Below are 27,739 nucleotides of genomic sequence, written 5' to 3'. Positions count from 1 at the left end.
ATGTTGGTTTTTGACACTTGACGTGGCCTTGACTTTGACATTTTGGCTCCAAAAAAGGTCGACTGCACATCGTTGACATTGTTCCTATGAGATGACAGACGTGTCATTATATTTGGCAATTGAAAATTGAATAAATACGGTGAATGTTTGTGGTTTGTTGTGTTTGAGCAGAACATGGAGACAGTACTGTACTGTAGCTGTTAATGAGAGCTGGCTGTGTGTGTGACCCAGATGGATAATTCACTGACCTCTAATATTATTACATTACTACACACTCAGTGGGCAACGAAACCCCAGCATGTGGCTCTTAGCACTCAACATGCTGTATGCACCACACTCACTAGGATCTGAAATAAAGGGTGATAAACCAGGTGCGTCCCTAAATCCTTTGGTGACGCAGATATATATTTTGTACTATGACAATCTGGATTCTGAAAGATTTTCAGAAGGAGATTTTCAATGTGCTGTTGTTGCAGCGTCTCAAAACATTTACATTATTTTGTCATTGAAATAAACTGTCAGCTGTCCTTCAGGGGCCCCTTCAGCTTGAGGCCCCAGGCAATTTCCTGTGTTGCCTACCCTGTTGCAATGCCTCTGCACACACACACGCGCTCACACTCTATTTTCTTATTCAGTGGCTGTTAATATTGACTATTGTTTGATCTAAATAATTTTCTTACATTAGAAAGGTTAACTGGGGTCTTTTTTTTCCATCTCCGCTGTGTTTATTCAGTGCAGCGATGATCTCTGCGTGTGTGTTTGCACCTGCTTGTCAGCCGTACTATTTTCTGGTGCTAAAACAATCACCACAAACGGTTCCAGGTTTGATGTCCGCTGCATTAATTTATTTGCATGTCCTCAGTTGAGGGAAACGAGCTAAATGGATTGAGGACGTATTGCGACGTGAAGCAGACGTGCACTCCTGATTCCCTGGGTTTTTGTACGGCTTGTTAGCGATTTAATACCCCAAAACCTTTAGTGAATCCACAGTGTAGAAAAGCCTCAGCATGTACCCAGTGGTGATTAAATATTGTAAACTAATGCTTGTATGGAATATTCTCCTGTTTTTTTGTGTGACAGACACGTCTGTGAGTGTCTGTATGACGACGGTCGTTAACCATGCAACAGAATGAGCTCTGTGTGAGTCCACACATGCTTTGCTCTCTGTCCAATCAAAGAAATGGTCTTTTTTTTTTTTTCTTGCTGCTTTTTATAGCAACTATTTAGCATTTGAATGTAAAAAAAAAATCCCATGCATTCCTTTACACAAACCTGGAAGAATGCACATAGAGTTTTCTCATCAAATACCATCATAGGCGGCGTGTGTTGAAGAGATATTTAGATAAAATAATATTTTTACTAATTGGAACAGATGTTTTCTTGTGCTACTTCTTAGAAAAGAAAATGTGCAGCTTTAGCATGTTTTCTATTGAGGTTTTTATATAAATAATAATGATGCTATTACCATTTTTTAGCGTTTTAAACAAAAGTACTATGTTGTTTTTAGAAATTAATGTTTTTGGCACACTAGTGTCTGAGTAGATCTTACTACTCGTGATGCACAAAAAATTTTACGAATGTATTTAGTCCACGTTATAAAGATCATTACTTAAGCAGCGCGCACAAGAAATGATGAACGCTGCAATAAATGCAATAAAGCAGAGAATCTGCTGATCATCAACAGTTTTAATGCACTTTGTGTTTTAATGAGAGAACATATTTAATGAGTTTCTCTTTCAGCAGCTATAGGCCTGTTCAATATTATTTAATGTATGAGTTAAAGATTGTTTTATTTTCTTCATTGTTGGAATGTCAGTGATAAATAAATATTTTCATATATCTTTAATTGCTTTATTCTTTGAATCATTAATATTTTATACAATTATGATGCTTTTTTAGTGAGGTTCGTAATGTAGATCAAATTTGATTATATTAATAATTGGATGTAATTAATACATTTTGGTTTGTTTTGGTTTTTGGCCTTGTTTTTTTCAAGGGAAGAGAGAGAGATTCAAGGCAGGAAATAGAAAGGGTGGGAAGAATAGATTTTTTTACAGTGAGGGTGAGATGTGAAGTTGTAGAATAAATTGTGCTTGTTATGTTATGTAATCAAGCCAGTATGGTGACAAGTGTGAAGCTTAGCTATAATGGTGGTGGCTGTGAACAGGGGGAATGAGTGAGTGGTAGTACCTAAAGCAGGTATTTGGGATCAACGTGTCTAAAGTTAAGCCCAGTATGAGTTTTATCCCACATCCCAAGGCGTGCCAGTGCATCGTAGACCAGTATATGTGCAAAAACCGCTACTGCAAACTCAGGAGCCGCCCCGGGCCCGCAGATGCAGCCAGGCCAGCAGAAAGAGTGGGGGCCAAGGAGCCCCAGGCCACCCCCCCACGACCAAGCAACCCCCCAGACGCCCCCAAGATCCCAGGCCGAGAAGCAGCCACCGCCTGAACACACATACATCCGAGGAAGCCCCAAGGAGCCGAGCACCCAGCGCATCCACCACCGACCCCGACCCCAAGGCCCCCCGCCAGCATCCCGCCCAGCAAAATTTGTATTATATCAATGCAAAAAGTGTCCAATCAATCATGTTTAACATAAAAAAAACATTTGCATAGCACGTAAACTCTCGGTCACTTGGTGTCAGTGAACGCACCATCAGACCTTGTTAAACTACCACTCAATGACTTTTAGCTAAAAGTTAATTATACTTTATTTTTTATAAAACATACTGGACACTTTTATAGATGGACGTGGTTACTTTTTAAAAATGTGATTTTAATTACAATTATTATTATTAATATAAAACTGTATTTGTAGGCGTGCGCACGTCACTCTGGGGCGTCAGTATATTTTTTTCCTCCTTCGTTTTTGCAAATACAGTATATTCTTCATATATGATATGTGTTGTGAAATGTGCAATGTTTGATTATTTCACATCTATTTCACAAAGCTGTCATTAATGTCATCCTTCTCCTGTTGGGGGCGGAGTTTCCCGTTTCTCATGATTTTGTGCGTACGGCAGGGTCAGAGGCCCGGAGGTACGCACATTATCTCGCTAAGTTTTTTTTTTTTTTAATAAGTCCCAAACGTTGCTTATAAGTGGCGTACGCAGCGTTTATAAACGAGGCCCATGAAGAATGTTTGTGTTACTTATAAATATCTGCACTGACGCAAACACTATTACCTCTCATCATTTCATTAAGCATTTTTTTAATGTTTTCTTTGATGTTTATGCACAATTTCTGCATAATCAATGTAATGTGTTCATTAGACAAACAAACAAACAAAAAAACAAGGAATTGAAGTGGAAAGTAACAACTGTGACACCTTGGTCTTATATCTATAATAAGTAATGAACATTCATTTGCAGTAACAACTTTAATGCTTTCTTAACAATGTATTTAATGTAATATTCAGGCTATAGCAGAAAATGTATGGATATATTACTATATAATCTTTCAATTCTAAATACAAATTAACCATTTTAGGCTAAACTGACAGCAGGATTGATGCTGGTATTTTTAGCATTTGACAACAAATACTAAATGCTATGTATGTACAGTATGTACACAGCCATTGGCAACAAGACGTATTACTGTGTAAGCAAAGCTGAACTACTTCTTAAAATAAAGCTGTTAAAATTGGTATAAAGTAAGAATAAATACGTGCAATAAGTTTGTCATACCACAGAGGTTTGTTGTTAACCACACTGTCAAATTTGAATGATTAATAAATACATATAAACAAACTTTATGAAGAAGAAAATGGCTGTATTCACTATAACGTTAACTTTTCTAGTGCTTGGTGGATGACTGGGAGGAGTCTGGGACAAAGTTCCTGGACTAACTGTGACAAATTGTAGGGAAGTCTAGTTTCACTTTCAGTTCTGTTGTTACTGGCCCTTTAAGAGGAACTTACATTAGCAGAGTTTCTCCGTGTGTGTGTGTGTTTCTCTCCTGTTCCACTGAAGATGTGTGTAGATGAGAAATAACCACGTTCTTCCAAGTAAAGCCTTTATACTCCTGAACTTCCTCCGTGACTCTCTAGCAGCTGGAGTCACACTCACATAGTGTTGCTGGTTCTATTCCGTGCACCCTGTGGTGGCCCTGAACCTCTCGCACACACATATTCTCACTCACCATTGTCACATTTTCTTTTCTTCATCTTCTTGTTTTGGTTTTTTTCTTTTCATGTGCCCTCTGGAATATGTCTGCTTCATTTTTTCAGTGTGTTTGACAACAAGGACTGTACAATGATGCAGGTAGAAGTGGGGCCCCATTAGGGAGGTTCCCAACGTGTCATTGGCCACGGTCACATGATGTTTTTTAATTCGGAATTGGTTTTTCCAAATTAAATCATTCAGAATTAGTGTTTTGCTTTGTGTTTACATAGATATTGTAATTCCCAAACTGAGTCTATGAGATGACATACGTGTCATTAGTGCTGCATTAATAGTGTAGGAGGAGTTCTAGGACAAAGAAATTGCGGAAGAAAAATAAAAACTCCTACGACAACAATGCATTTATTTTCAATTGCCAAAAGTGACCTTTTGTTAGAAATAAAAACGCATGAAAATTGTTTCTTTTGAAAATCTGGCTACTTCTTTGGTTAAATTAGTGCTGCGGTTTTAAGTTTTAAAAATCTGGTCACCCTTTACTTTATATGACACTTTTTGCTTCATCAGTAAACACCAAGTTGAGTACATGTACTCTAAATAAAAGAACTAGTAGAGCTTAACTGATATTAAATGTATCTGTACTTTATCTACGCGCCTCACGTTAATAACTCAGCTCTTCCTCTGCATCATCGCCGTGGTTATTTAGTAAGAAGATTTTCACCTCGTGCTTGTTTATCCTCGTCATCGCCCATCCCCCACAGCAGCTCCAGCAGAGAGTGTGTGTGTGTGTGTGTGTGTTTTCAAGCTGTCCATCACCCACCACTTTCCATCTGTATCTGATAGTCTGCTTCCTGGAAATGTTGAAACGACGACGAGAGGTCACGGTCGGTGCAGATACAGAGTTAGCATCAGACGCTAGCAGTGCTGACCTCCACTTTAAGTTAAGATTCAGAACCTGTGTGATTTATTCTGATTTATTTCACACATTTCACATGTGACAGATTCTGCTGCACATTAATTATGCCACATGTATTTTAATGGCTGTGATAATGTAATCAGACTTCTCTCACTTCCATCAAAGTTCCCCCACATCCTTCAAAGCTCGTCATTCAAAGGCACAATTACCTGCTCACGTTTCCTCACCACTAAATGGAAGGTGAAAGCATTCACAGCCACTGCTACAATATTTTTAATAGTAGTGTTTGCATGAATGCAAAAAGACTGGAAGAAAAAAATGATAACAAAAGCAGCAGATAACCTTGAAGAAAGCAGAAAACTACAGACTAAAAGCACAGCTAATGTATGAAAAGCTGATTGATGATGATGATCTCACCTTCTGTGAAACAGAATCTAAAGGTTGAAGATAGTTTTATGAACCAATAAAGTGAGAAAATTAACAGGAAAATGAATAGGTGAGGAATAGTTAGTTTTATCAATTAGATGGTCACTGGGTTAGAGCAGTGGGAGGCGGTCGCCAGATGCCTTCAAGAAACTATGAATATTTTTTGAACAATTTGAGCCCATTTTTGCTTATTTGACCCTTTTTCTGCAACTACACCAAACTTCCATATTTAAACCCTATTTTCATCACATTTTCTTGCCATATTTTTGCTCCTTTTATTGCATTTTTGCTACATTATTCTTATTTCTGACACTTCTACATCACATTTCAATGCCTTTTCTGCACATTTTTTCCACTTTCAAGATCTTTTCAGCACTTATAAACCCTTTCCACCACTTTTCCACCTATTGTCACATTATGTTGACACATTATTGTCAATTTTAACCTCTTTTCACCATATTTCATGGTTGGGTGGGGAATCTAACTACAAACTAACCAAACAAATCCACCACCACCACTAGCAGCAGTGGATGAGACGCTGAGGTGTAGCTGCACAGGCTGCTCTGATGAATACATTGTACTGGGGCTCTCGAGGGGTTGTCCAATCAGGCAGAGCCTTTGATGAATAGTTATGAGTCACCTTATTAGAGTCACCATGGTTACGCAGATGTGACTGTGGCCCTGCGACTGCGATGAGGGAATTGAAACGAGCCAAACGGTGCTGCTTCTCCTCCTTTTCCTGTGCAGCACATCTTGATCACCAATTAGAGGCAAGCAGGGCAGACGCTGTACACTGCACGCCATGTTGGTGCACGGGGGTGGAGAAGCAGGTTGGGGGGGCAACACGAGGACTTGGACTGGACAGGACCAGAAAAACACCTCACAACCCGTGGGTGGGGGCCCCAAAGGGGGGGATGGAAGGAAGTTTTATTCACGACTTCAAATGACTCTAAAGACACCACGACCCAGGCCAGTTAGCACCGTTAGCATAAAGGTTAGCAGGGTTAGCTGAGGCTAGGTTAGCATCAAGATGTTTAATGGATAAGGTAATCAAGTTATAATGAACAAGAAAATCTAAATTTCCAGATATTGTCAGTTATCTGGATCAATGATCCTGATCATGATTGCATGATCAATAATTAAAATAAAACAATCAAGGTGAAATGTGTAATTTGGATCTGAATGAATGTTGTAATTGAAGAGTCAAATTTCATAAAGATCAGTCAGTGACGGCGTATTAGGACCACATTAAAAGAAAAACTAATCTGAGATTAAAGTCAGAATATTTCAAGATTAAAGTGTTTATTTCATGAGAATAAAGTCATAGTATTTTGAGAATAAAAGTCTTGTGACTTATCTAATAAAATTACAACTTTATTGAGATACAACTTTGCTCTCATGAAATTACGACTTTACTCTCGAAATATTACAAGTTTAATCTTGAAATGTTACGATTTATCTTGTAAAATTATGATTTTATTAAGATACGACTTTATTCTCAAAATATAACAACTTTAATCTTGTAGTGCCCAAATTTGTATTTTATTTTCCCGTGGACCTAATACGCCGTTGTATTTATGAACAGAGACATTAATTTTATAAAATTTTGTCAATGAGGAGAGAAAGGAATTTAGTCATTTTTTAAGCTGATCCAGAATCAATTAATAAATAATTTAATGGAATTTTCCGAAGCCTAATGTCTGTCATTCATTAATATTTGGTCATAATCCGTAAAGTACTTTTGACTTAATCTTGCAAACAATCAAACAAACAAATGCAGGTGAGAATATGAGCTCCTTGGTGGAGGAAACGGAGGATTATGGGTGTAAATGTATATATAAAATAGTGATAAAGTAAAGAAATCAACAGTGTTTGTTGATCATTTTGTTCCAAATTGTATCGTTTCTAAATGGTTTTCCTGAGTCTGAGTAAACACTATTATTCCTTTAAACGGGCGTTTTAGCAGCTCAGTGATGAACCTGATAGCGTTAGCAGACGTTCTCTTATCACAGATTAGTCCATCCAACTGCAAACACTGCTAATTGTTTTTCAGCTGCTGCTTATCTTTATTTATGTGGGACTTTAACAACCTGTTGAATATGTGAAACATGGGATGAAACCCATGCACTCTATCTAATTGTATCAGTTTTTCCAGAACATGAGAAATGAGCTTAGCATCCTGTTAGCTTAGCCTGTTAGCTTAGCCCAGTGGTTCCCAAACTTTTCACAGTCATGTACCCCTTCAGACATTTAACCTGAAGCCATGTACCCCCTCCTCCTGCACTTAAAAACATAATGATGTAATGTCATATACAGTGTAGCAGTGCATTTTACCTATAACCTAAATAATATTTATTATTTCCTGAAGAAAATGCAAGTGAGGACGCAGGTGCTGGTCCGCGTCGCACTGCATTAGCTTATCATTGGCATTAGCTAGCATTAGCATAGCAATAACAATTACCTAGCAGTAGCATTAAGCTAGCATTAACATTAACATTAGCATAGCAACAACATTAGCCTAGCATTAACATTAACCTAGCAATAGCATTGCCATTAACATAGCAATAACATTAGCCTAGCAATAGCATTGGCATTAACATAGCAATAACATTAGCCTAGCATTAATATTGACCTAGTATTAGCTTTAACCTAGCATTATCATTAGCCAAGCAATAACATTAGCCTAGCATTAACATTAGCCTAGCAATAGCATTGATATTAATCTAGCATTAGCCTAGCATTAGCCTAACATTAGCATGAGCCTATCATTATCATTAACGGCTCTATATTCATGTTTCCAATGTTGTTGGTGTTTTTAATTTTCATTCATGTACCCCTGTGACAATTTGCGTAGCCCTGGGGGTACCCACCTAGGGCTTAGCCTGTTAGCTTAGCCTGTTAGCTTAGCTATGTGTAGAGAGCTAGAGGAAGGCCTGATATGTATTTAGTCCATTACAAACATGAGCACTTACACATTATTTTTGTCATTCCACAAGCTGATAAAAGTAATCAGTGTGTGATTAATTATGAATAAAACATTTAGCATTGTTAGCTTTACATGTAAAGGTTAATGTAAGAGCCCTTATTTAAAGGAAGATACAAACGACTAAACATAGACTTTTTAAATGATAAAACTGCATTAATGGCTGCATTGTGGCTAATTTCTACTACTGAGCTTCTCCTAAAAAATTAAAATGGAAATAAGAATAAATAAAAATGTATTTTCAAATTCTGGGAAACTAAAAATATCTAAATTAAAAATGAAAATTAGAATGGAAATGAATATAAATAAAAATACAAAATTAATTTTAAATTAAAATCCGAGCCAACTTAAAATTAAGCTCCTCCTAAAAAAAATGTTTAATAAATGAAAATTCAAATAAAAATAGACATTTAATTTCAGATTAAATTTAATTTGGGATGCAATTGATCTTATCCTAAAAAAAATAGAAATGAAAATGAAATATAGAATGGAAATTAAAATGTATTCAAATTTCAATTACATTTTAAATTAAAATAAAGGTCATATTGTGCAATTGAAATAAAAATGTATCATGAAAAATTGAAAAATTTCAATTAAGTTAAACTTCAAATTAAATTTCGATTCAAATTGATCATGCATTGTAACAAAGTGCTGAACTAATATTTAGCAAATTAACTGTAAATATTATGACTAAAGAAAAACAAGTGTTTATACCTTTAAGACAATGAGAGCATAAGGAACAATAAGCAGTGAAACATCACTTTATCTCTTTGTGCACAAAGATGGTTCACATCCAAAGCATGGAGAATTATTTTTCTACAAAACAAATAAATAAAATATCTTACAGGAAAATAAAGCCACTCACTTTGATCTTCAGCAGAAAATAAGAAAAAATAAGATTCAGCTTTAGTTTTATGAAAATCATTATTATGCGCACAGTGTTTACTGCATATTTCTATGTTTCCTTCCTGTTGGTGCTTTGATGGCTGCTGTCAGCTCACCTGGTCGTGCACGAACCAACGTGTCACACAGACTGATGGGGACTCGGGGTCGTCTTCCTGCCACACATTTATTCCCCTGCCTCGGGCTGATACACACACACACACACACACACACACACACACACACACACACACACACACACACACACACACACACACACGACCTTTTTCAAAACAACTCATTCATCTTCCTTTTACCTCCAAAAATGAAAACGTATCACACCGTCTCGTCTTTTTATATCATTTAATCTCAAATCCAGCTTCTTCTTCTCAGTCATTTCTCAGATACAATTCCTGACAAGTATATTTAACGTATTATTATATATTCCTTCTGTTAGTCTTCCAGCTCCATGTGTTGTACACCATGCGTGTGTAATAATAGAAAGGCAATTTGCGTTTAACAGTAGTAGCAGACGCTAAGTGGAAGAAGAAAGTGTTTTATGGCCTCCTTACATGGGTGGGTATGGCAGAAACAATGTTTATATGTGCCATTAGTGTCGGCCATTTTCATTTCACTCACTAAACGCGTGAAGGGGAGTCAGAGCGTTTGTGTGGCTGAAAATATCGGCCTTTAAGAGCGTCCTCTTTATCCCACAGGCGAAAGATAAAGATGGATGTGTAAACGTAAATAAATGAGTAAATGACCATTTTTTTTTTAAATGTTCATTTTTAGATGTCTCAGCTGCTCTAAATACACTCATTCAGTGACACTTTTTAATATCACAGTTTTCCCATGCTTACTGTATATATCACATGATGGCGGCCATTTTTAAAAGCAAATTGCTGAAAGAAATTCCAATTTTTCAAAAAATCCTGAAATTTTCCTCATTATTCCACACAATTTTTCCAAAATAGATAAAAATTGTTAACAATATCAATATTACTTAAATGTGGAAGTTCAAACTAGAGCACATTAATGTTAGATTTGGTTTGTTTTCATGCCTCTAATCTGAGTTAATCTGACACCTCTGCGATATCAATTTTCATATAATACGACAGCAAATTAGGGCCATAAAAACACCTCTGAGCGCTAAGAGTTTGAAGTAATAATGTTTTGAGAATATACGACTTCATTCTCATAATATTACAACTTTACTCTTGAAATATTACGACTTGAATCTCATAGTGCCCATATATATTTATGTTTTCATGTGGTCCTAATACGCCATTGTATTGGAATATGTTTTGTATTTTTTTGTACATAATCCAAACGGAGAAAAAAATGCCAAAGTGACTTCCCAACACCTTTCTGGTGTTTTCATGGAGTAAAAGTTGTGCCAAAAACCAATAGCAGATGTTGATTTTTTAGATTAGATTAGATTAGATTGGTTTATTTGAAAGGGGACACTGCAATTTCATATAACACATGAACAAACATTGTTAAAAAAAGCCAGAATTAGCCAGAAGGCTATTTTTCATCTGTAGTCCCCTGGCCAAGATGTAAAAAGGCATTAAAATACAAGCATGACAATACATTTACAAGTCAATAACAACAATAACAGTACCTGTTACAATATTAGAACACATGTTCAAAAGGCTACGTTATCTAATACAATACAATGCAGCGCAACATGCTCGACTTTTCATGTTGGCAGACGTACACGTTAATAAGACAAATTTTCAATTTTTTTGTAAAGGCCTTGTAAGTGGTTAGCTGTTTAACCTCCTCAGGTATTGAGTTCCACTCAGCAGCGCCCCTAACTGACCAGGCCTAGCCACTGAAAGCACTCCTGCGCAGAGGGATGACACAATCGCCTCTTATGGAGCCTTGAGTGACGCGCTCAGAGCTGTTTCTTTGGCTGATGAACTCTGTCAGAGGAGCTGGGGCCAAGTCATGTGTTACTTTGTATATGACACTCAGATCTGCAAATCTATGGAGACTGTCCCAATTTAAAAGGTGGTACTTTTTTAGGATTTCACAGTGATGATAGTGCCTTGGTTTTCTATCCAGGACTTTAATGGCTTGTTTGTTTAATGTTTCCAAAGGTCTTTTTGCACTCTGACTAGCCTGAGACCAACTTGTTAGGCAGTATTTAAAGTGGCTGAAAATCATGGAATGTAGAAAAATTATTGCAGCGTCGGTTGACATTTCATTTCAGATTGAGCGGAAATTTGCTCGATTAAACTTAATATTTTTACATAATTTGTCAATATGGGCTTTAAAGGAGAGGTGAGAATCTATTACTAACTTTGTCTTTACATATAAATAACTGAACACGTACTAATTGTAATATATGAAAGGGTGATGTATCACAAGGAATACCGTAAACAAACAAAAATGGCATTGAATGAATCAAATTTCTCCTTTTCTGATAAAGAAATACAAGAAATCACAGAAAGAATGAAGTAAAAAACACTTTCATGCATCTGTCTATGGGACTCCACATCCCACAATGCAATGCACCAAACTTGTGAAGATCAAAACAAAATGAAATCAATCAACAAAATGAATCAACTCAAAATCAATGTTTTTAAAAGTCTAATAGAAAAGGGTTTTTGTTACTAAACCGTCATCCTCTGAGCATAATAAACACACTGTTAGCTTACAGTGAGCACTGTGTACTGAGGAAGATAAACGCAGCTAATTTTTATGATCCCACACAGTGGTGTGTGTTTTACTGCCCGTGAACCTCCACATCCAGCAGCTTTAAAAACAAACCCAGTGTGGTTGTAAATACCAGTTAGTCTCATCATCACAGAGCAACACTCAGCTCAAACACAACCACTGAAGGGAACACCAATCATGGACAGGTTCCAAAATAAAATCACCGTAAAGTCATTAAAGCGTCTCTGGAGAGGTGGTGCGTTTAATGGACCAGAACAAAACAGGAAAAACAAGCTAATCACAGGGTGAGCCTCACAATGAGACAATGTTTTAAAACCGAGCCTACAATTATTTCAGAATGCAATTAGTTATATTTTCTAACTAAAGACTTAATATTGCATTGAGTCAGGCTTTTTTCTGCCTTTCTGTGTATTTTTCCATGAGTTTTGTGTATTTTTTTAAATTGTTTTTGGCATTTTTTGTTGTTGTCATTTTGTGTATTTTTGGTTGACATTCTGTATTCTTTATGCGCTTTTTTGTCCCTTTGTGTATTTTTTGTATTCCTTCCTCTCTGTTTTGTGTATTTTTGTTGTTTTGTGTGTTTTTTGTTATAATTTTATGTTTGTATATGTTTTTGTTGTCCCTATGGGTGTCATGTTATGTATTTTTCCCATCAGTTTTGTGTAATTTTGTTTTGGGAATTTTTTTAGTCATTTTGGGTGTTTTTTGTTGTTGTAAATTATTACTTTTTTGCTGTATTTGTATGCATTTTGTTGTCCTACTGTGTGATTGAGTCATTTTGTATTCTTTCCTGTCAGTTTTGTGTATTTTTGTTGTTTTGGGTGTTTTTTGTTGTAATTTTGTATTTTTGTATTTGTGTGTTTGTGTTGTCCCTTTAGGTGTTTTGTGATCATTTTGTGTATATTTGTTGTCATATTATGTATTTTTCCATCATTGCTTTTGTGTATGCATTTTAGTTGTCCCATTTTGTGTATTCTTTATTGTTTTGGGTGTTTTTTGTGGTATATTTGTATTTTCTCCTGTATTTGTGTGTTTTTGTTGTCCCTTTGGGTATTTTTTTTTGTCGTTTTGTATTATTTCCTCTCAGTTTTTGTGTGTTTTTGCTGTCATTTTCTAATAGTCCCTCTCTTTTTAATGTGTTTTCATTGGTGGTTTGTGTGCATTTTGTCTATCTTTGTCATTTTATGTATTTTTCCTGTCAGTTTTGTTTATTTTTATTGGTTTGACATTTCTTCTGTTTTTTGTTGTCGATCAGTATTCTTTTCTATATTTTTAAGCACTTTTGTTGTGCCTTTGTCTGTTTTTTTTTTTTTTTTTGGTCATTTTGTATTATTTCTTTTCAGTTTTGTGTTTTTTTGTTGTTCTGCAGAAAGCCACATGATAACCATAGATCTATGTCTAACAAAACACATTATTATGCACTATATAAATTTAATTACCTTTTAAAAATGGGACTACTTTATAGTTTTAAAGCCTGTGTTCCTCCATCTTGAAATCATGTGATTGATGATGTCACACGGCCCCACTGCCTGTAAACATCCCATTGTTTTCTATTGCAGTGAAACATTCAGCCTGATTTTAGATCATTTAACAGATTTTTCAGTCAAAATCACAACTTGTGCTGCTTTTAGTTGCTCTAAAAAACCAGGAAAAGTTAAAGATGTCGATGTAAACATATTTTGTTTACAGAAAGAGGATAAAAACAGCTATGACCCAAAAATATTTGTGGCCGCAGGGAGCGACAGTTCTAACTCTGGGATTTGGTGGTAGACAAAAAGCAGAGAAGAAGAGCTCTCCGACTCTACTCTCTTTTAAACAGTGCGCTGACACTCTGGTGGCTGAAGTTAGCAAATAAATCACAGACCGTCGATACAAGGAAACAACTCATGTAATTGAAGCACAGCAGACTTTATATGGATGTTTTAAAATCAGTTTTTTTTAATTAAAAATGTTACTGTCTGGGATGGCCACGCCCCCAGCAGACAATTAAACATGTGATGGAGGAGAAATGGATCATTAATCCACCTTTGGGTCCAGTGTGTGAAACACTGTCTTTATCACAGATATTCTAAAGCTGTGGTCCACCGTCCACCACCAGGCCTTTAATGGCAAATATTTTATTTAAATAAAGTCCAAACTAAAATTAACAGGATGTTGACTTTTCTGCTCTCACTTTCAATAATCAATACGTTTTTAATAAAAATCCATATTTGATTGACCTGTCTCTTCTGATTGTTTTCATACATCAAAATAATCCAATATTAATATCAACAATGATCTGTTCAGGTTAAATGAGCAGTGGTTGAACCTGATACTTTTCCTTTAAACATGATGGTTATCGTGAGGCTTTCTGCAGAGCTAATGCTAACGAGCTAACTGTGTCTGAAAGGCCAAACTTGCTGAGCACAGATCAATGTAGTTGGAGTTTTTAGGAATATAAATCCATTACACCCTTACCTAATATGTATTATAATATTCATGACTAAATAATTATCCTATATCATCCATAAATCAAAACTGCAACATCAAAGTGTTGTTAAAATAACTTGTTACATTCCTAATATATACTGTATATATATATAAGTTTAGGATCTAATCAGTTGAGGAGTGGACGTTTCGTCATTCCATCCCCAGAAGGGATTCAAGCACTGAGTGAAAGTTTTTATTACCTGTATGATGATGATGATGATGATCATCTTCATCGTTACTTTGCACGACATTATAAATTAATTTTTCTAAAGCATTGATCAATTTATGTGAATATGATTCTAGAATAAATAGCCACTCCTGGCTCACACATCAAATAATTGTGAAGAGTCTCATTTGATTTACTTCCTGTGTCCCAGTAGAAATCTTCTTTTAATCTTCTTTTAATCGCCTTTTTTCACCGTTTCACCGCTTTTCTTCCCATTGTGTTTAACTTCCTCCTCCTCTGTCACTTCTCACTTTGCCCCTGGGCTTTAAGCAGCACACTCCATTCAGGATTTGCTCTTGATTAAATCAATTGTTTTAGAAAGATGAATAATGGCGAGGAGGAGAAGCTGCAGGTACTCTGACTCCATTGTGGGCTGCCCTCTGGCTTCTAATAATGGAGCGTTCGTGTTTGAAGGGCTAACCCTCAAACCTTACGCTGTAATAGTCTTTTTCTCTGGACAAATCAATGGTCTATCCAATGTGACTCCACACGGCTGCTAACAGTCACTCTCTGCATTTCTTCTTTTTGCCATTAAGGCTTTTTACTTCCTCAATAGAAACCAACCACAGATGTGAATTCACTCGATTTCGATCTAATCTTTAAAAAACAAACACTTCTATGACCTGGAAGGTTATTAAACCTTTGTAATTGATATGAATTCATCCATAAATGGTGGATTGGTAATTTAATAGATCCCCAGTGCATTGCAGTTAAAGGAAAACGTTCCATTCTTTGATGTTTCTCTACAATTGGCCAAAATAGGACTTTATTAGGGAGTTAAGGGGAGTGATATGGATGTAAAAAACTATCCTGTCTGGTCGTTTGATGTAGTGAGAGCCAATAAATGCAGAATACTGAGAGAGAGAGAGAGAAAGGGTACAGCCATCAGACATAATCACACAGACAGAAAAATAAGGAGCTGAGATAGAATTAGAAACATGACGAGGAAACTGTGGCCAGGTTTTATTCTTTGAGTAAAAAAACTATCAACTAAGGCAGGGGTTCTCAACCTTGGGTTCGCCAGATGGCTTCAAGAAACTAAGAATATTTTCAGAACAATTTGAGCCCATTGTTTATTTTTACTCTTTTTTTTGCTTTCTTTTATCACTTTTTCTTGCCATATTTTTGCTCCTTTTAATGCATTTTTGCTACATTACTCCCATTTCTGCCACTTTTCCATCACATTTCAATGCCTTTTCATACATTCTCAGCACTTATAAACCCTTTCCACCACTTTTCCACCTAATGTTACATATGTTGACCCATTGTTGTCACTTTTAACCTCTTTTCGCTATATTTCATGCTTATTTTTGCCAATTTAACCACATTCACCATTTGTCATGTCAATTTTTTTCGCCAGTTTAAACTAATTGTTCCAACTTTTAAGCCAATATTGACACTTTGAACCCTTTTTACCACTTTTTCTGTTTTTATCCACTCTAATTTACAACTTTTAACCAATTTCTGTGGTTTTTAAAATCTCATTTCACCACCTTTTCCACCATTTTTAGTCACTTTTAACACATTTTTATTTGAATAAAACAAGTATTGACATTTATTTTTGGTAGTGATAAAATGAGAATTAATTTTATTGTTTTCTTTTGTTGTAAGAATTTTTTTTTATTGTTGATGTGACTGCAAATTTCTGTGGCTACAAAGTTGAACAATTCAAAGTATTAGACTGCTTTATTTTCAGAACTACTGTTAACTGTCAAAGAAATGTTACATTTTGCTAGGTAAGCAAAATAAATGTTATTTCTTTATCTAAAGTTTGCCTCTGTGTATTTACAATTTTAGAATCACTTGATTGAACCTTGGAAAGCAACATTTTCTTCTACGTAATCAGTTTTTATTGGCATTCTTTGTTACTATGAATACTAACTATGACTCAAGAATCTGTTCTGAATCGAATCATGAGTTACATCCCTACTATTAATCCAAATACAGAGCCAACGTTGAACAATCTGCAAATCTAAGACCAGTACGTTACTCTACAGATCCGTATCGATGAAATATTCACTTCTATTACATTTCAACTCACTCCCATTTGACTCATTTTCATGAATAAACGTTAGAGAGTAAAAAGGATGAATCACTCTCTCTGTGGTCACACTTTGGTTGGTCTATTAGAGGTGATGCTGATGTTACTAAAATAGCCTCGGGCTGTTTTTCTATCTTTTTTTCCAACTGTCTGTCCTCATACTAATGCTCCTTCATCACACGCTCACGGCCGATAGAGACACCAATGAGCTCTGTTCAAGGTCCAGTCAGACACGACCCGTTTTGCATCGATTCCTCTACTCTGTGGCCACAAAAAAACAATTAGATAAAGTTCTTTCTCGCCACAACAAAAGGTGGTTAACAAGTCGACACTTTGAGTAATCGATGGATTCTAAGATGTTAATCTAGTTATTTAGCTTTAGCACCTGGATGTTTTAGTAGCTAATTATAGCTAACGGAGCAAAGCTAGCTATGTGGATCATTTTGTAGGTTTCATAGCTTTGCCAACAGTATCCAACGACGCTTGACAGCTTGTCTTCTTCCTACAGTGGGTCCTGGTGAAATGTGTTTCTAAGCTACACACACACACACACACACACACACACACACACACACACACACACACACACACACACACACACACACACACACACACACACAGTGTGATGTATCAAACTAGGCCAACCCTCGTGGCACCCTGACAGCTCTGCATATGCAGCTCTACACTTAACAAACTGGGATATATCACTTTATTCTGGACATCCTTTAATGAGAAGTAGCGACTTCTCCAGGAATCTAAGCTAGGCTACTGTAGCTTATGGAATCGGACTAGCCAATAATCCATTCCACAAAAAGCCTCGACCACTAACGACTCTCCTGGTTTTTCTTCTTGGTGTTACACATTGTTTATAATATCATGTATTTACACACTTCACAAGATCTGCAGTGTTTGGAATACTTTAAGTTTTGACGATGAAGAGAAAAAGAAAGTCAATAAAATGTTCATATTTATTATAGATGATGACTAATAGTTTGTATTTCCATGGAACTCAGAATAAGGTCACAACAACAGCCAAGGGAACAAAAGAGTGGCTTGAAGAACATTCTGTGAATGTAGAACCTCGATTTCATTCAATCAAACATCTGTAGACCTATGAATGGTTGCACATCCAACCAGACTTTGATTGAGAGGATCTGCAGAGAAGAATGGGAGAAAAGGTCCAAAATACTCACAAACTTATTGAGAAACACCCAAAATAATTAACGGGTGTTAATAGTAATACTAATAATATCAGTCATGTTTATAATGTTTACATTTTGACTAAATGTACACAGTTCTGCATAAGTTTTGATAAATTTCACAGTAAGATATATTTTGTGAAAAACATAAAAACAGTATATAAAACTATATGGAAGAATATTATGTTATCTTTTGTTACTTACAGATATTTGTGTAAACATGTAATAAGTAAAAATTTATCAGCATATTGAGTGTCTAAGTCCATGTGATGGTAACGGAACAGGAAGCAGGAAGTCTTTGTCGAGGCGTTGGTGATGGAGATCCTGTCACTGTTTGTTTTTCTTTATTGCGCCAAACCATCTGATGTCTTCCACTCCACTTCCCTCATTCCCCCTGTAGTCACTTTCCTCACATTAGCTTTTCCTGATTACCTGTCCACCTTTTAGCTCATTTCATCTGTTTTCACCGACTGATCACAGTAAGAATGAAATAGAAACTCTTCTATGAATTCTCAAACTCTGGGTCAGGACCTCGACACTGGGAAGGGGTCGCAAGATGCCTTCAAGAAATTATGAATATTTTTTTAACAATTTGAACCCATTGTTTTTTTGCAACTACACCAAACTTTCCATATTTTAACCTATTTTTTTGGTATATTTTTGCTCCTTTTATTGCATGTTTGCTACATTATTGACATTTCTCCATTAAAATTCAATGACTTTTCTGCACTTTTTTCCATTTTAAAGACATTTTCAACTCTTATAAACCCTTTGCACCACGTTTCCACTTAATGTCATATATTATTTGCCAATTTAAATTACTTTTTCCTACTTTTTAAGTTGGCCCAACCCCTCCTCCCCCATTTCTGCTACTTTTAAGCCAATATTGACACTGAACCTTTTTACCACTTTTTCTGTGGTTTTTAAAATCACATTTTTTGTTTTACAATTTAAACCCATTTTTTCCTTATTTTTTTACCCTTTTTCTGCGACTACACCAAACTTGCCTGATAACTTTTTTTATGACTTTTTTTTGCCATATTTTTGCTGTTTTTCATGCATTTTTGCTACATTACTCCAATTTCAGCACTTATAAACCCTTTCTACGACTTTTCCACCTAATGTCACATATGTTGATCCATTAATGTCACTTTTAACCTTTTTTCACCATATTTCATGCATATTTTTTTTTGCCAATTTTAACCACATTCACGGTTTGTCATGCCCATTATTTGTCAGTTTTAACTAATTGTTTCTTTCTGCCATTTTTAAACAAATATTGACACTTTGAACCCTTTTTAACACTTTTCTGTCTGTTTTTGGCCACTCTAATTAGCAGCTTTTAACCAATTTCTGTAATTTCACCACCTTTTCCACAATTTTTGGTCATTTTTTATCCATTTTATTTGTTATTGAAACAAGGATTTACATCTTTAAGATGACTATATACTATGACATAAATAATACTAAACTTCCTATATAACGGTGGATATTATTCAGATAAATATTACAACATAATCTATGTGTTCTGTTAAATACCTGGACTAGAACTCATTGAATGTCTGTTTATACAGTATGTTCATCATATTTGCACAGTGAGGGTTAATTATTTCATCTCTCCTGTTCCCTCTGTTAACACTGTCTCAGTCAAGGAAGCTAATGTTGCTAATTAAGAAGGAATGAGACTCACTGGGTTCATGGCGTGATGATGAAAGGTTCAATAGAGGTTAAGTTAGATGGAGGGTCAGGCAGAGAATGACACACACACACACACACACACACACACACACACACACACACACACACACACACACACACACACACACACACACACACACACACACTGGCTACGTGTTAGCTGGTACCAAGGGTTTTTTTAAATCATTTATTCTCTGTGTTTCTGAAGCATCTATTATTTCTAAAAACATCCCCATGTTTATCTGCAGACACTCATAAATGCACCAAACTGCAGAACATGACAAGTGAAAGGTTTTCAGTGGAAATGATGCTCGTTTCCCAGCCTCAGGCCATTCTGAACCATTGGGCACAATAAATAAATCTATTGTACAATTTTAGAACCTGAAATGTGAAGGAACTTGTAACTCATTATTTTTTTATTGCTGTCGTAGTGTTATGATGACAAGAAAACTACAGCTTAACTTTAGGTCTCTGGCACACTAGTATATACGGTAGTTCTAGTATATACGGTGTATCATTCGTTCATTTGTTTTTCATTATGTAACAAAAAATTTGTTTCCAAAACCAAAATAAAAAAAACAAAAAACGCCTTGTTTTTCTCCATTACTGATTGGCCAAAGTACGTGACCCGAAAGTGTACTCTCATCCGACGCTAACGGCTACAGTAACGGCAGTTCAGCATGACAAGATGGCTGCTTCCAACTGTGCATCAGAAACGTGTCCTTTTCGCTTTAGCTGGTGTTGGACAGAGAACCTCCTCACGGACATTTAGGAGGATTTATTTTAGAGACTACTAAGTGTTGCACAACTAAAGATATCTCCGAATGTGTAACGCTTCACTTCTGGGTCACGTACTTTGGCAAATCGCTAATGGAGAAAACAGATAAAGGTGTTGGTTTTCCGTTTTTAGTTTTCTGTACCGAAGCAAAAGACCTTGAATTTGAAAAAACAAGGCATTTTCCATTTTTTCATTTTGGCTTTGGAAACAAATAAGTGTTTTTTTTTGTTATTCATGTTTTTGTTACATAATGAAAAACAAATGAACAAATGACACACAGATTGTTCCGTGTTCCCTTGTGCAGATATTTCTAATATTTTTTCAGTTGTTTTGAGTCAAAGGGTGCATTCACACTGTGATGGACTGGCGCCCTGTCCAGGGTGTACCCCCGCCAAGCGCCTATGAGAGCCCGAAATTGGCACCGGCAGACCCCCGCGACCCTGTTAAACGGGAATAAGCGGGTATGAAAATGGATGGATGGATGGGTGTGTTCACATCGGTAAATGCTAGAGCAGTTAAAACGCTAAAGGATTTGTTTGCATGGAAAGTCCGCTGCGTTTGTCCCTGAAGTCTTGAGCGGATCGGGGCCCTCAAGGTGTCAATCGCACTCATGGGCTGCATGACTTCATAAATGAATGTGAATGGCACAGTCACGTATACTGTACCAGAAATGGAAGCTAACAATTCAGCTTCTGACCTCAATTTGAGGGGGCGCCAATGTGTTCATTTACAAGCTGTAATATTAAAGAGTAACTAAACCCCTGCTTTCTGCTGACCTGCCACTAGGGGGGGAAGTCAAAAAATACCTTGTTTATGGGCGTTACTGCTGCAGCAATAAGACACGCCCTCTCGCACAGCCAGGTCAGTGCTGGCAGTAACAGACCATTGTTACTGCTCAACTACTACATATAATACACAGCTCACACACACACACACACCGCAGCGATAAGTACATGCACGATCGTGCACATGCGTAGACAGACAGACACACACACACACTGTGTCTGTACATACACACACATTGCTTGATGAACCCTCTGTGTTTCTATAAAGATTCTGAACATTAGACTTCCTCATTTAGACTGTCAATCAATGCTCACTGAGGGCTGTGATTGGAGGAAACCCTCCTCCCTCCTCTCAGCTTTTATAGGAGGGGCGGGGCCAACAGGGTATCTTAAGAATCTGTTTCAGCCAATAACCCTTAAAGGCCAGTATATCGACTAACAACTAAACACCTTAAATTCAAATACTTTTACTAAAATGTTAAAAATTGAACTAAGATCAATCAACAGCACTACGTAATACTCAAATACATGTCTATTCAGCAGAAAAAAGTGGGTTTGGGGTTTAGTTAGTTTTTAAATAGAGGAAGAGTTAAAGAGTTCTAAAGAACAAAGTGAAACGCTGTGTGTGCTACTGACTGGTGTAATCACACACCTGCTCTATAACTCTGTAAAAAGCCAAATGAGTCCTCCACCCTCTGTTTGATTTAATTCAGAGTTTGGTGAGTTTTCCTGACTTGACTTCACCGTTGTATGCACAGCTACAGCTTTAACCTGGAGCTGTGATGAAGTGAGCTGCTGTGTTTGATCTGAGATAAACAAACTGCTGAAAATCATACTTTCACACAGTTTTGGTTCTGACATGCTGCATTTTTACAAACTTTATTTTCAAAATAGTTTTCTTGATTGTATTTACATTTTTAAAATATATTTCAATCTAACTCAATTTTTAACTGTTACTGTTTTAATATTATTATTGTATTTTAATATTGCACAAATATTTATTAATTATTCAAACAGAGTTATTTACAATAATAACCCCCGACAGAGTCGACTGTCTGTGGTAGAAGTAGCTCGTGAACTGATAAAGTGTGGGCACCCCTGTTCTAGATGGATCCAGGTACGCTGTGAACACAAACGCTCTCGGTTTGGATCAAACACAGGAAGTGTCGGAGATGATGGAGAGCGCACGGCATTGTGGGTAGGCAGGAGAACCAGCTACAGCGTGAAACAAGAAAACAATAACTAAGAAAGAGTTGGAAAAGGAGCATTGGACCAACTTTCACTCATTACCGTCTGGGCTGATGATAATCCAAAAACTTTTTTTTGTTTTACTGATATCGGGCCAATATTTGATATTGATTACGTATCAGGAGGCCACAACTTAAAATAGGTAGTTTATGTAAAAGTTCTAGAAAGTTTTGTTACTAAAGCAGAACAAAAAGTTGTGATTTTTTAGTAAGATTAATGGCACAGAATCCAACTCCATTCATCATGCTGTCCAGCTGTGTGTGTGTGTGTGTGTGTGTGTGTGTGTGTGTGTGTGTGTGTGTGTGTGTGTGTGTGTGTGTGTGTGTGTGTGTGTGTGTGTGTGTGTGTGTGTGTGTGTGTGTGTGTGTGTGTGTGCGTGCGTGCGTGCGTGCGTGCGTGTGCGCGCGTGAGCGTGTGTGTGTGAGAGCGTTTGTGTGTGTGTGTGTGAGCGTGTGTGTGTGTGTGTGAGAGCGTTTGTGTGTGTGTGTGTGAGAGCGTGTGTGTGTGTGTTCAACCTTGTTTTGAATCAAAGGCAGTCAGGGAAACACTGGGTACAACAACAAAGCGTTAGTGTAGCCCCCAGAGGACATTTGTATGTTAGAATCAAACTTTGTCTCCTGGCCTCCATCCATCAGCAGCACAGCTTTGTGTGTAAGAACAAAGACTTTAGGGAAAAGAGACACAAAAGAAACAAAACAATAATTTGCATATTAAAAAATCACATTAGCATCAGGTTATTGGAGTTTCTAATGAGAGTGAGATGAAGACCAGGAGCAGGTTTTCAGGTGTAAACATTCAGAAATATGAAAATTAACTTTGTGGATTAAAGAAAACTGGAAAAATTCCCTTTATAAGTGATGAACATGTTTGGAAGTGGAGAAAATGTGCAGAAAATACATTGAAATGTGATGTAGAAGTGTCAGAAATGGGAGTAATGTAGCAAAAATGCATTAAAAGGAGCAACATTATGACAAGAAAAAGTGATGAAAATAGGTTAAAATATGGCAAGTTGCAGAAAAAGGGTAAAAATAAGCAAAACTGGGCTCAAATTGTTCAGTTACTTGAAAGAATCTGGCAAAAATAAATACAGAACAAATAGGGTCAATGTCAAGGATGTGCGGTCAACCTTTTTTTGGGCCCAAAATGTCAAGGTCAAGGTCATGTCAACTGTAAAAAACCAACATTGTCCATGTCTCTATGAATATTTATCGTACAAGTTTGATGCTAACATTTATAAAAAAGCTCATCTCAAATGAAGTATTTTATTTAATTAGACCAAAACTGTACGACCTACCAGTAAAAAAATCGGTAGGGGAAAAAGTTCATGATGTCACAAAAGACAAAATAAGAACTTTTTTCCCTATAACTTGGTCACAAATTGAGATCCAGTGCTCAGACTGGTACCATTGAACAACATTTCCTTTCAATGTGTGACCTTGACCTTTGCTCAAGGTCACATTTAAGGTCAAGGTCAGTCTTCTGTTTTTCCTGCATTATTACTTTAAATTAAATTAGTAAAAACAACAACATAAAGGAACATTCCTCAACAACAAAATACACACAATAAGACGTCTTTCACATGAACGTATTATCATGAGGAGGATCCTCTCTTGTAATATTGTTCTAAATGTTCTTTATAAGAAGAAAACAAACAAAACAAAGAATGAAAAAAGAAACAGTTTAAATCAGTATGATTTTATTGTTTAACGCTGAATAAAAGCTGGTTGTCAAGCCTTTTTCTGTCTGCTTTGATTCTTGGCTCTAAAACCACCTCTTGGCATGAATATAATGGAATTGGATTGATGTCAAACTAACACACATTACAGGAGTAAAAGCCATGCCTCATAGTGAGGTCGTTACGTATTCAGAGCACTGTGTAGCTCAGATGTGTTTCTATTGTTATTGTCAGGGTTGTTTCTGTCTTTTTTATTATTTGACATTTAGAAATCCCATTTCCTGGAATGACTGCATTAAAACGTCTTCATTAGGGCCCAGTAAACTATTGTTATGGATGTTCTTTCTTCTTCTTCTGAGGAAACTCTTCTTTAGTTGTGCAAACACTTAAGACATTTTGCACAAAGCTCCCATTCAGAAACACTAAATGTGGCGCTACAGCAAACCTATAAAATCAATAACTTTGAAAATTCACAACCAATCAACCACATGTGCTACAGATTTACAACTTCATTCAAAAATGTAGTATACGGAATACACTTTTGTACATTTAAACCTATTATAAATTATGAAGTTAATCAATCTGTTTGTATCAAAAACTGTCGAATTTATTAAATCTTTCCTAATTTACACCAAACTGTCTATAACTCATCTTCAGACTACAAAAACCATCCACACAGATTTATGATTGATCAAAATGTGTGATTCTAAACGGTGACGTAAACATACACATTTTTAATTAAGTCATTGTAGATTTATCTCAAAAACTGAAGGAGTCAATAAATCATTGTTAAATGACCATCTCCATGTTGTCTAGATGTCATTTGTGTATTTTTGGTTTAATTGCTGAATTTTCCACAGTCGTCTGAAATCTGCCTTTAAACGCTAGCAGCTGCTGTCTTGCACACAGGTGACTGTGATTATTATAATTAGTGAAGCTACAGGTAACATTTCCATATGCTAACAACTCACTGACAGTGTTTCTTGGTGTTGAAGATTATAAATTCAAGCCTAAACTAATGTAAAATGCCTCCTTTTTTATCTTCATACACTCTGATTTCTTCTAAAAATTGTGTTTTTAAAATGTGATTTTAAAAACCGCAGAAATTGGTTAAAAGTTGACAATTAGAATGGCCAAAAACGGACAGAAAAAGTATCCAAAAGGGTTTAAAGTGTCAATATTGGCTTAAAAGTGGCAGACATGGGGGGAACGTCTCAGCTCCGAATAGCACGTACCACGTTCCCGAGAATTCAGTCAAATGACTCCATTCCACCGAGTAAAACAAATGAAATTGTGCAATGTAGTAAAATCTTAATCTCTGTTGAATTGCCTTTGCAACGATACATCACACAACTATGTTCCGATGCATTTAGAAATTACCGGAAAAGAGGGTGGGCCCTTGGGGCCCAAAAGAAGAAAAATAAAAATAAAAAAAGCAAATAAATAAATAAATAAATTAAAAAAAAATAATAATGGTAAAAATATTTCTTTATAGTTCAGGTCTAAACTGATGTGAATGCACTTTAAAATGAGAACTTTTTATTCCATTTTACTACTGTCTGCTTGTTGCTCAGAATTGCCTAATTTTGCCTTAAATTGCCTGTTGCTGTCCATAAATTGTAATGATATTTGGATCAATCTTCATCTCTTCATTAACGTGACTCTGTCCTTTTCTCTTTGTGCAGGTATCTGATGATTCCTGTGACTCCTCAGAGATGGAGCCGTTCATGGTTCGAAGGCTGTCGTGTAGAACAATTCAGCTTCCTCCTCTGTCCTTTAGACAGGCTGAACAGTTCTACTGTAAACCAGAGTCTGACATCATCACGGTTCCACCAAGGCCCACTACGCTGCCTCTACGGGCACCTCCACTCATCGCCATCACATCTGCTGACAGAAACAGGTAGGATTCAACAGTGTGTGTGTGTGTGTGTGTGTAATGGAAAGTTTGGTCATTGAGCCACTCAATGCCTTCATTCAACCCAAACATTACTCATTCACTCGGGGGCACCAATTGCAATTTTTTGGCCAATCACCACCCTTTAAAAAGCCTGACCTGCCGATTACGGTTATGGCCATTTCAATTTATGTATTTATGTATTTATTTATTGTTGTTACTTACAACATACACCAGGGTTTTTCAACCTTGGGGTTGTGTCTTCATCTGAGGTCACATGAAAATAAAATGTGGTCACCTGAAATATCTAGTATTAGTAAAATGAAATTAAAAAAAATTATTGAAATTATGTTTTTAAGTTTTAAATGTTTTTTATTACATTTTAAATAAAAAAAAAATGTATTTATAAAATGAAAAAAATATTTTTTAAATAAAAAATTTATGAAAATAGTTCAAAATCTCAATATTGACTTAAAAGTGGCAGAATTTTTTTTAGTTTAAACTGGCAAATAATGGTCATGACAAATTGTGAATGTAGTAAATGAGCAAAAATAAGTATGAAATATGGTGAAAAGAGGTTAAAAGAGACAATAATAGGTCAACATATGTGACAATAGGTGGAAAAGTGGTGGAAAGGCTTTATAAGTGCTGAACATGTCTGAAAAGTGGAAAAATGTGCAGAAAAGGTATTAAAATGTGATAGAGAAGTGTCAGAAAAAGAATGAAAATATCAAAAATGGGCTCAAATTGTTCAAAAATGATTGTTAGTTTTTTTAAGGCATCTGGTGACCCTCTCCCAGTGGTACATGTGACATCAGTGGAGTCTCACTCTGTTCTCAGGCCTTCATCACCATCACTGTCTCCTCTGCACATACAGAATTAGGTGATATAAAAACAAAACACAGCTCTTTCAGCGTGGAACACTGAGCAACCAGATCTGACAGAGTCCAGCTTGGTCTCCAGCTGGAATTAGACAAAAAACCACAAACCTGATTTGAAACATGCTCCGATCATTAATCGGTGCCAAAGTCAAATATTTGGCTGAAGCTTTGTTTTTTTTTGCATGTTTGTATTTAAAAAAAAGTCTGCGTGTAAAATGATTAAATTGTCTGAACACGATAACGTGGATGAATTATCTTTTTAAAGCAAAACATTGATACTTTTGACGGTGCTAAATTACAAATCAAAGATTATTTGCTTGATAAGAAGATGTAAAAGGTTGAAAATGCAGCTTGAAGGTTAGTTTTGAGCACATGTTGATATTCTACTTGGTCACTTTCTCACTTTAAATGTTTTCAGAACTTTCAAAGTAAAGGTGGAGAATCAACAGAGATGTTTAGCCTCAGTGTGAACAAGGTTTTTAACACTTTAGAATCCAAATGCATCTTGGGAAACTTGGAAGTAAACTTCAGTGGGAACGCTCATCATCCTAATCATATTATAGTATATACTAGACAGTATATACTCATTAATTTGTCGGTTTTGTCAGTTTGCTCATACATATGTTGTGTTTTGAGGTGGTGAATATAGCTGTTATTTTCTTATTTGTTTGTTGGACTGTTTTTGTATTTTGGAGTTTCATTAAAGTAAAGATTTATTTTGGACTCTTACTTCCAACATTCCTGAATACAAAACCACAACAAAGCCTCATTTTTCAATGTCAACACTCGAGTAAAAAAAAAAAATATATATATATATACAAAAGCAACAGAAC

At 36.1% G+C, this 27,739-nt stretch overlaps 1 protein-coding gene across 4 annotated transcripts in view; it reads left to right on the top strand.

Moving 5' to 3' along the window:
* pde4d (phosphodiesterase 4D, cAMP-specific) overlaps positions 1–27,739 on the top strand; it is a 237,106-nt gene that overhangs the window by 15,208 nt on the left and 194,159 nt on the right. For 3 of the 4 annotated variants that reach the window (XM_028456437.1, XM_028456443.1, XM_028456442.1), the window contains exon 2: positions 25,817–26,031. In XM_028456437.1, coding sequence (XP_028312238.1) covers positions 25,817–26,031 — 215 coding nt within the window. Of the gene's footprint in view, positions 1–25,816; positions 26,032–27,739 lie in introns of those variants that run through there. The other variant, XM_028456438.1, reaches the window with a different exon arrangement.

Source organism: Gouania willdenowi, chromosome 9 (genome assembly GCF_900634775.1).
Source record: "Gouania willdenowi chromosome 9, fGouWil2.1, whole genome shotgun sequence".
NCBI classification, from domain to species: Eukaryota; Metazoa; Chordata; class Actinopteri; order Blenniiformes; family Gobiesocidae; genus Gouania; species Gouania willdenowi.
This window is presented reverse-complemented; position numbering and strand designations above follow the sequence as displayed.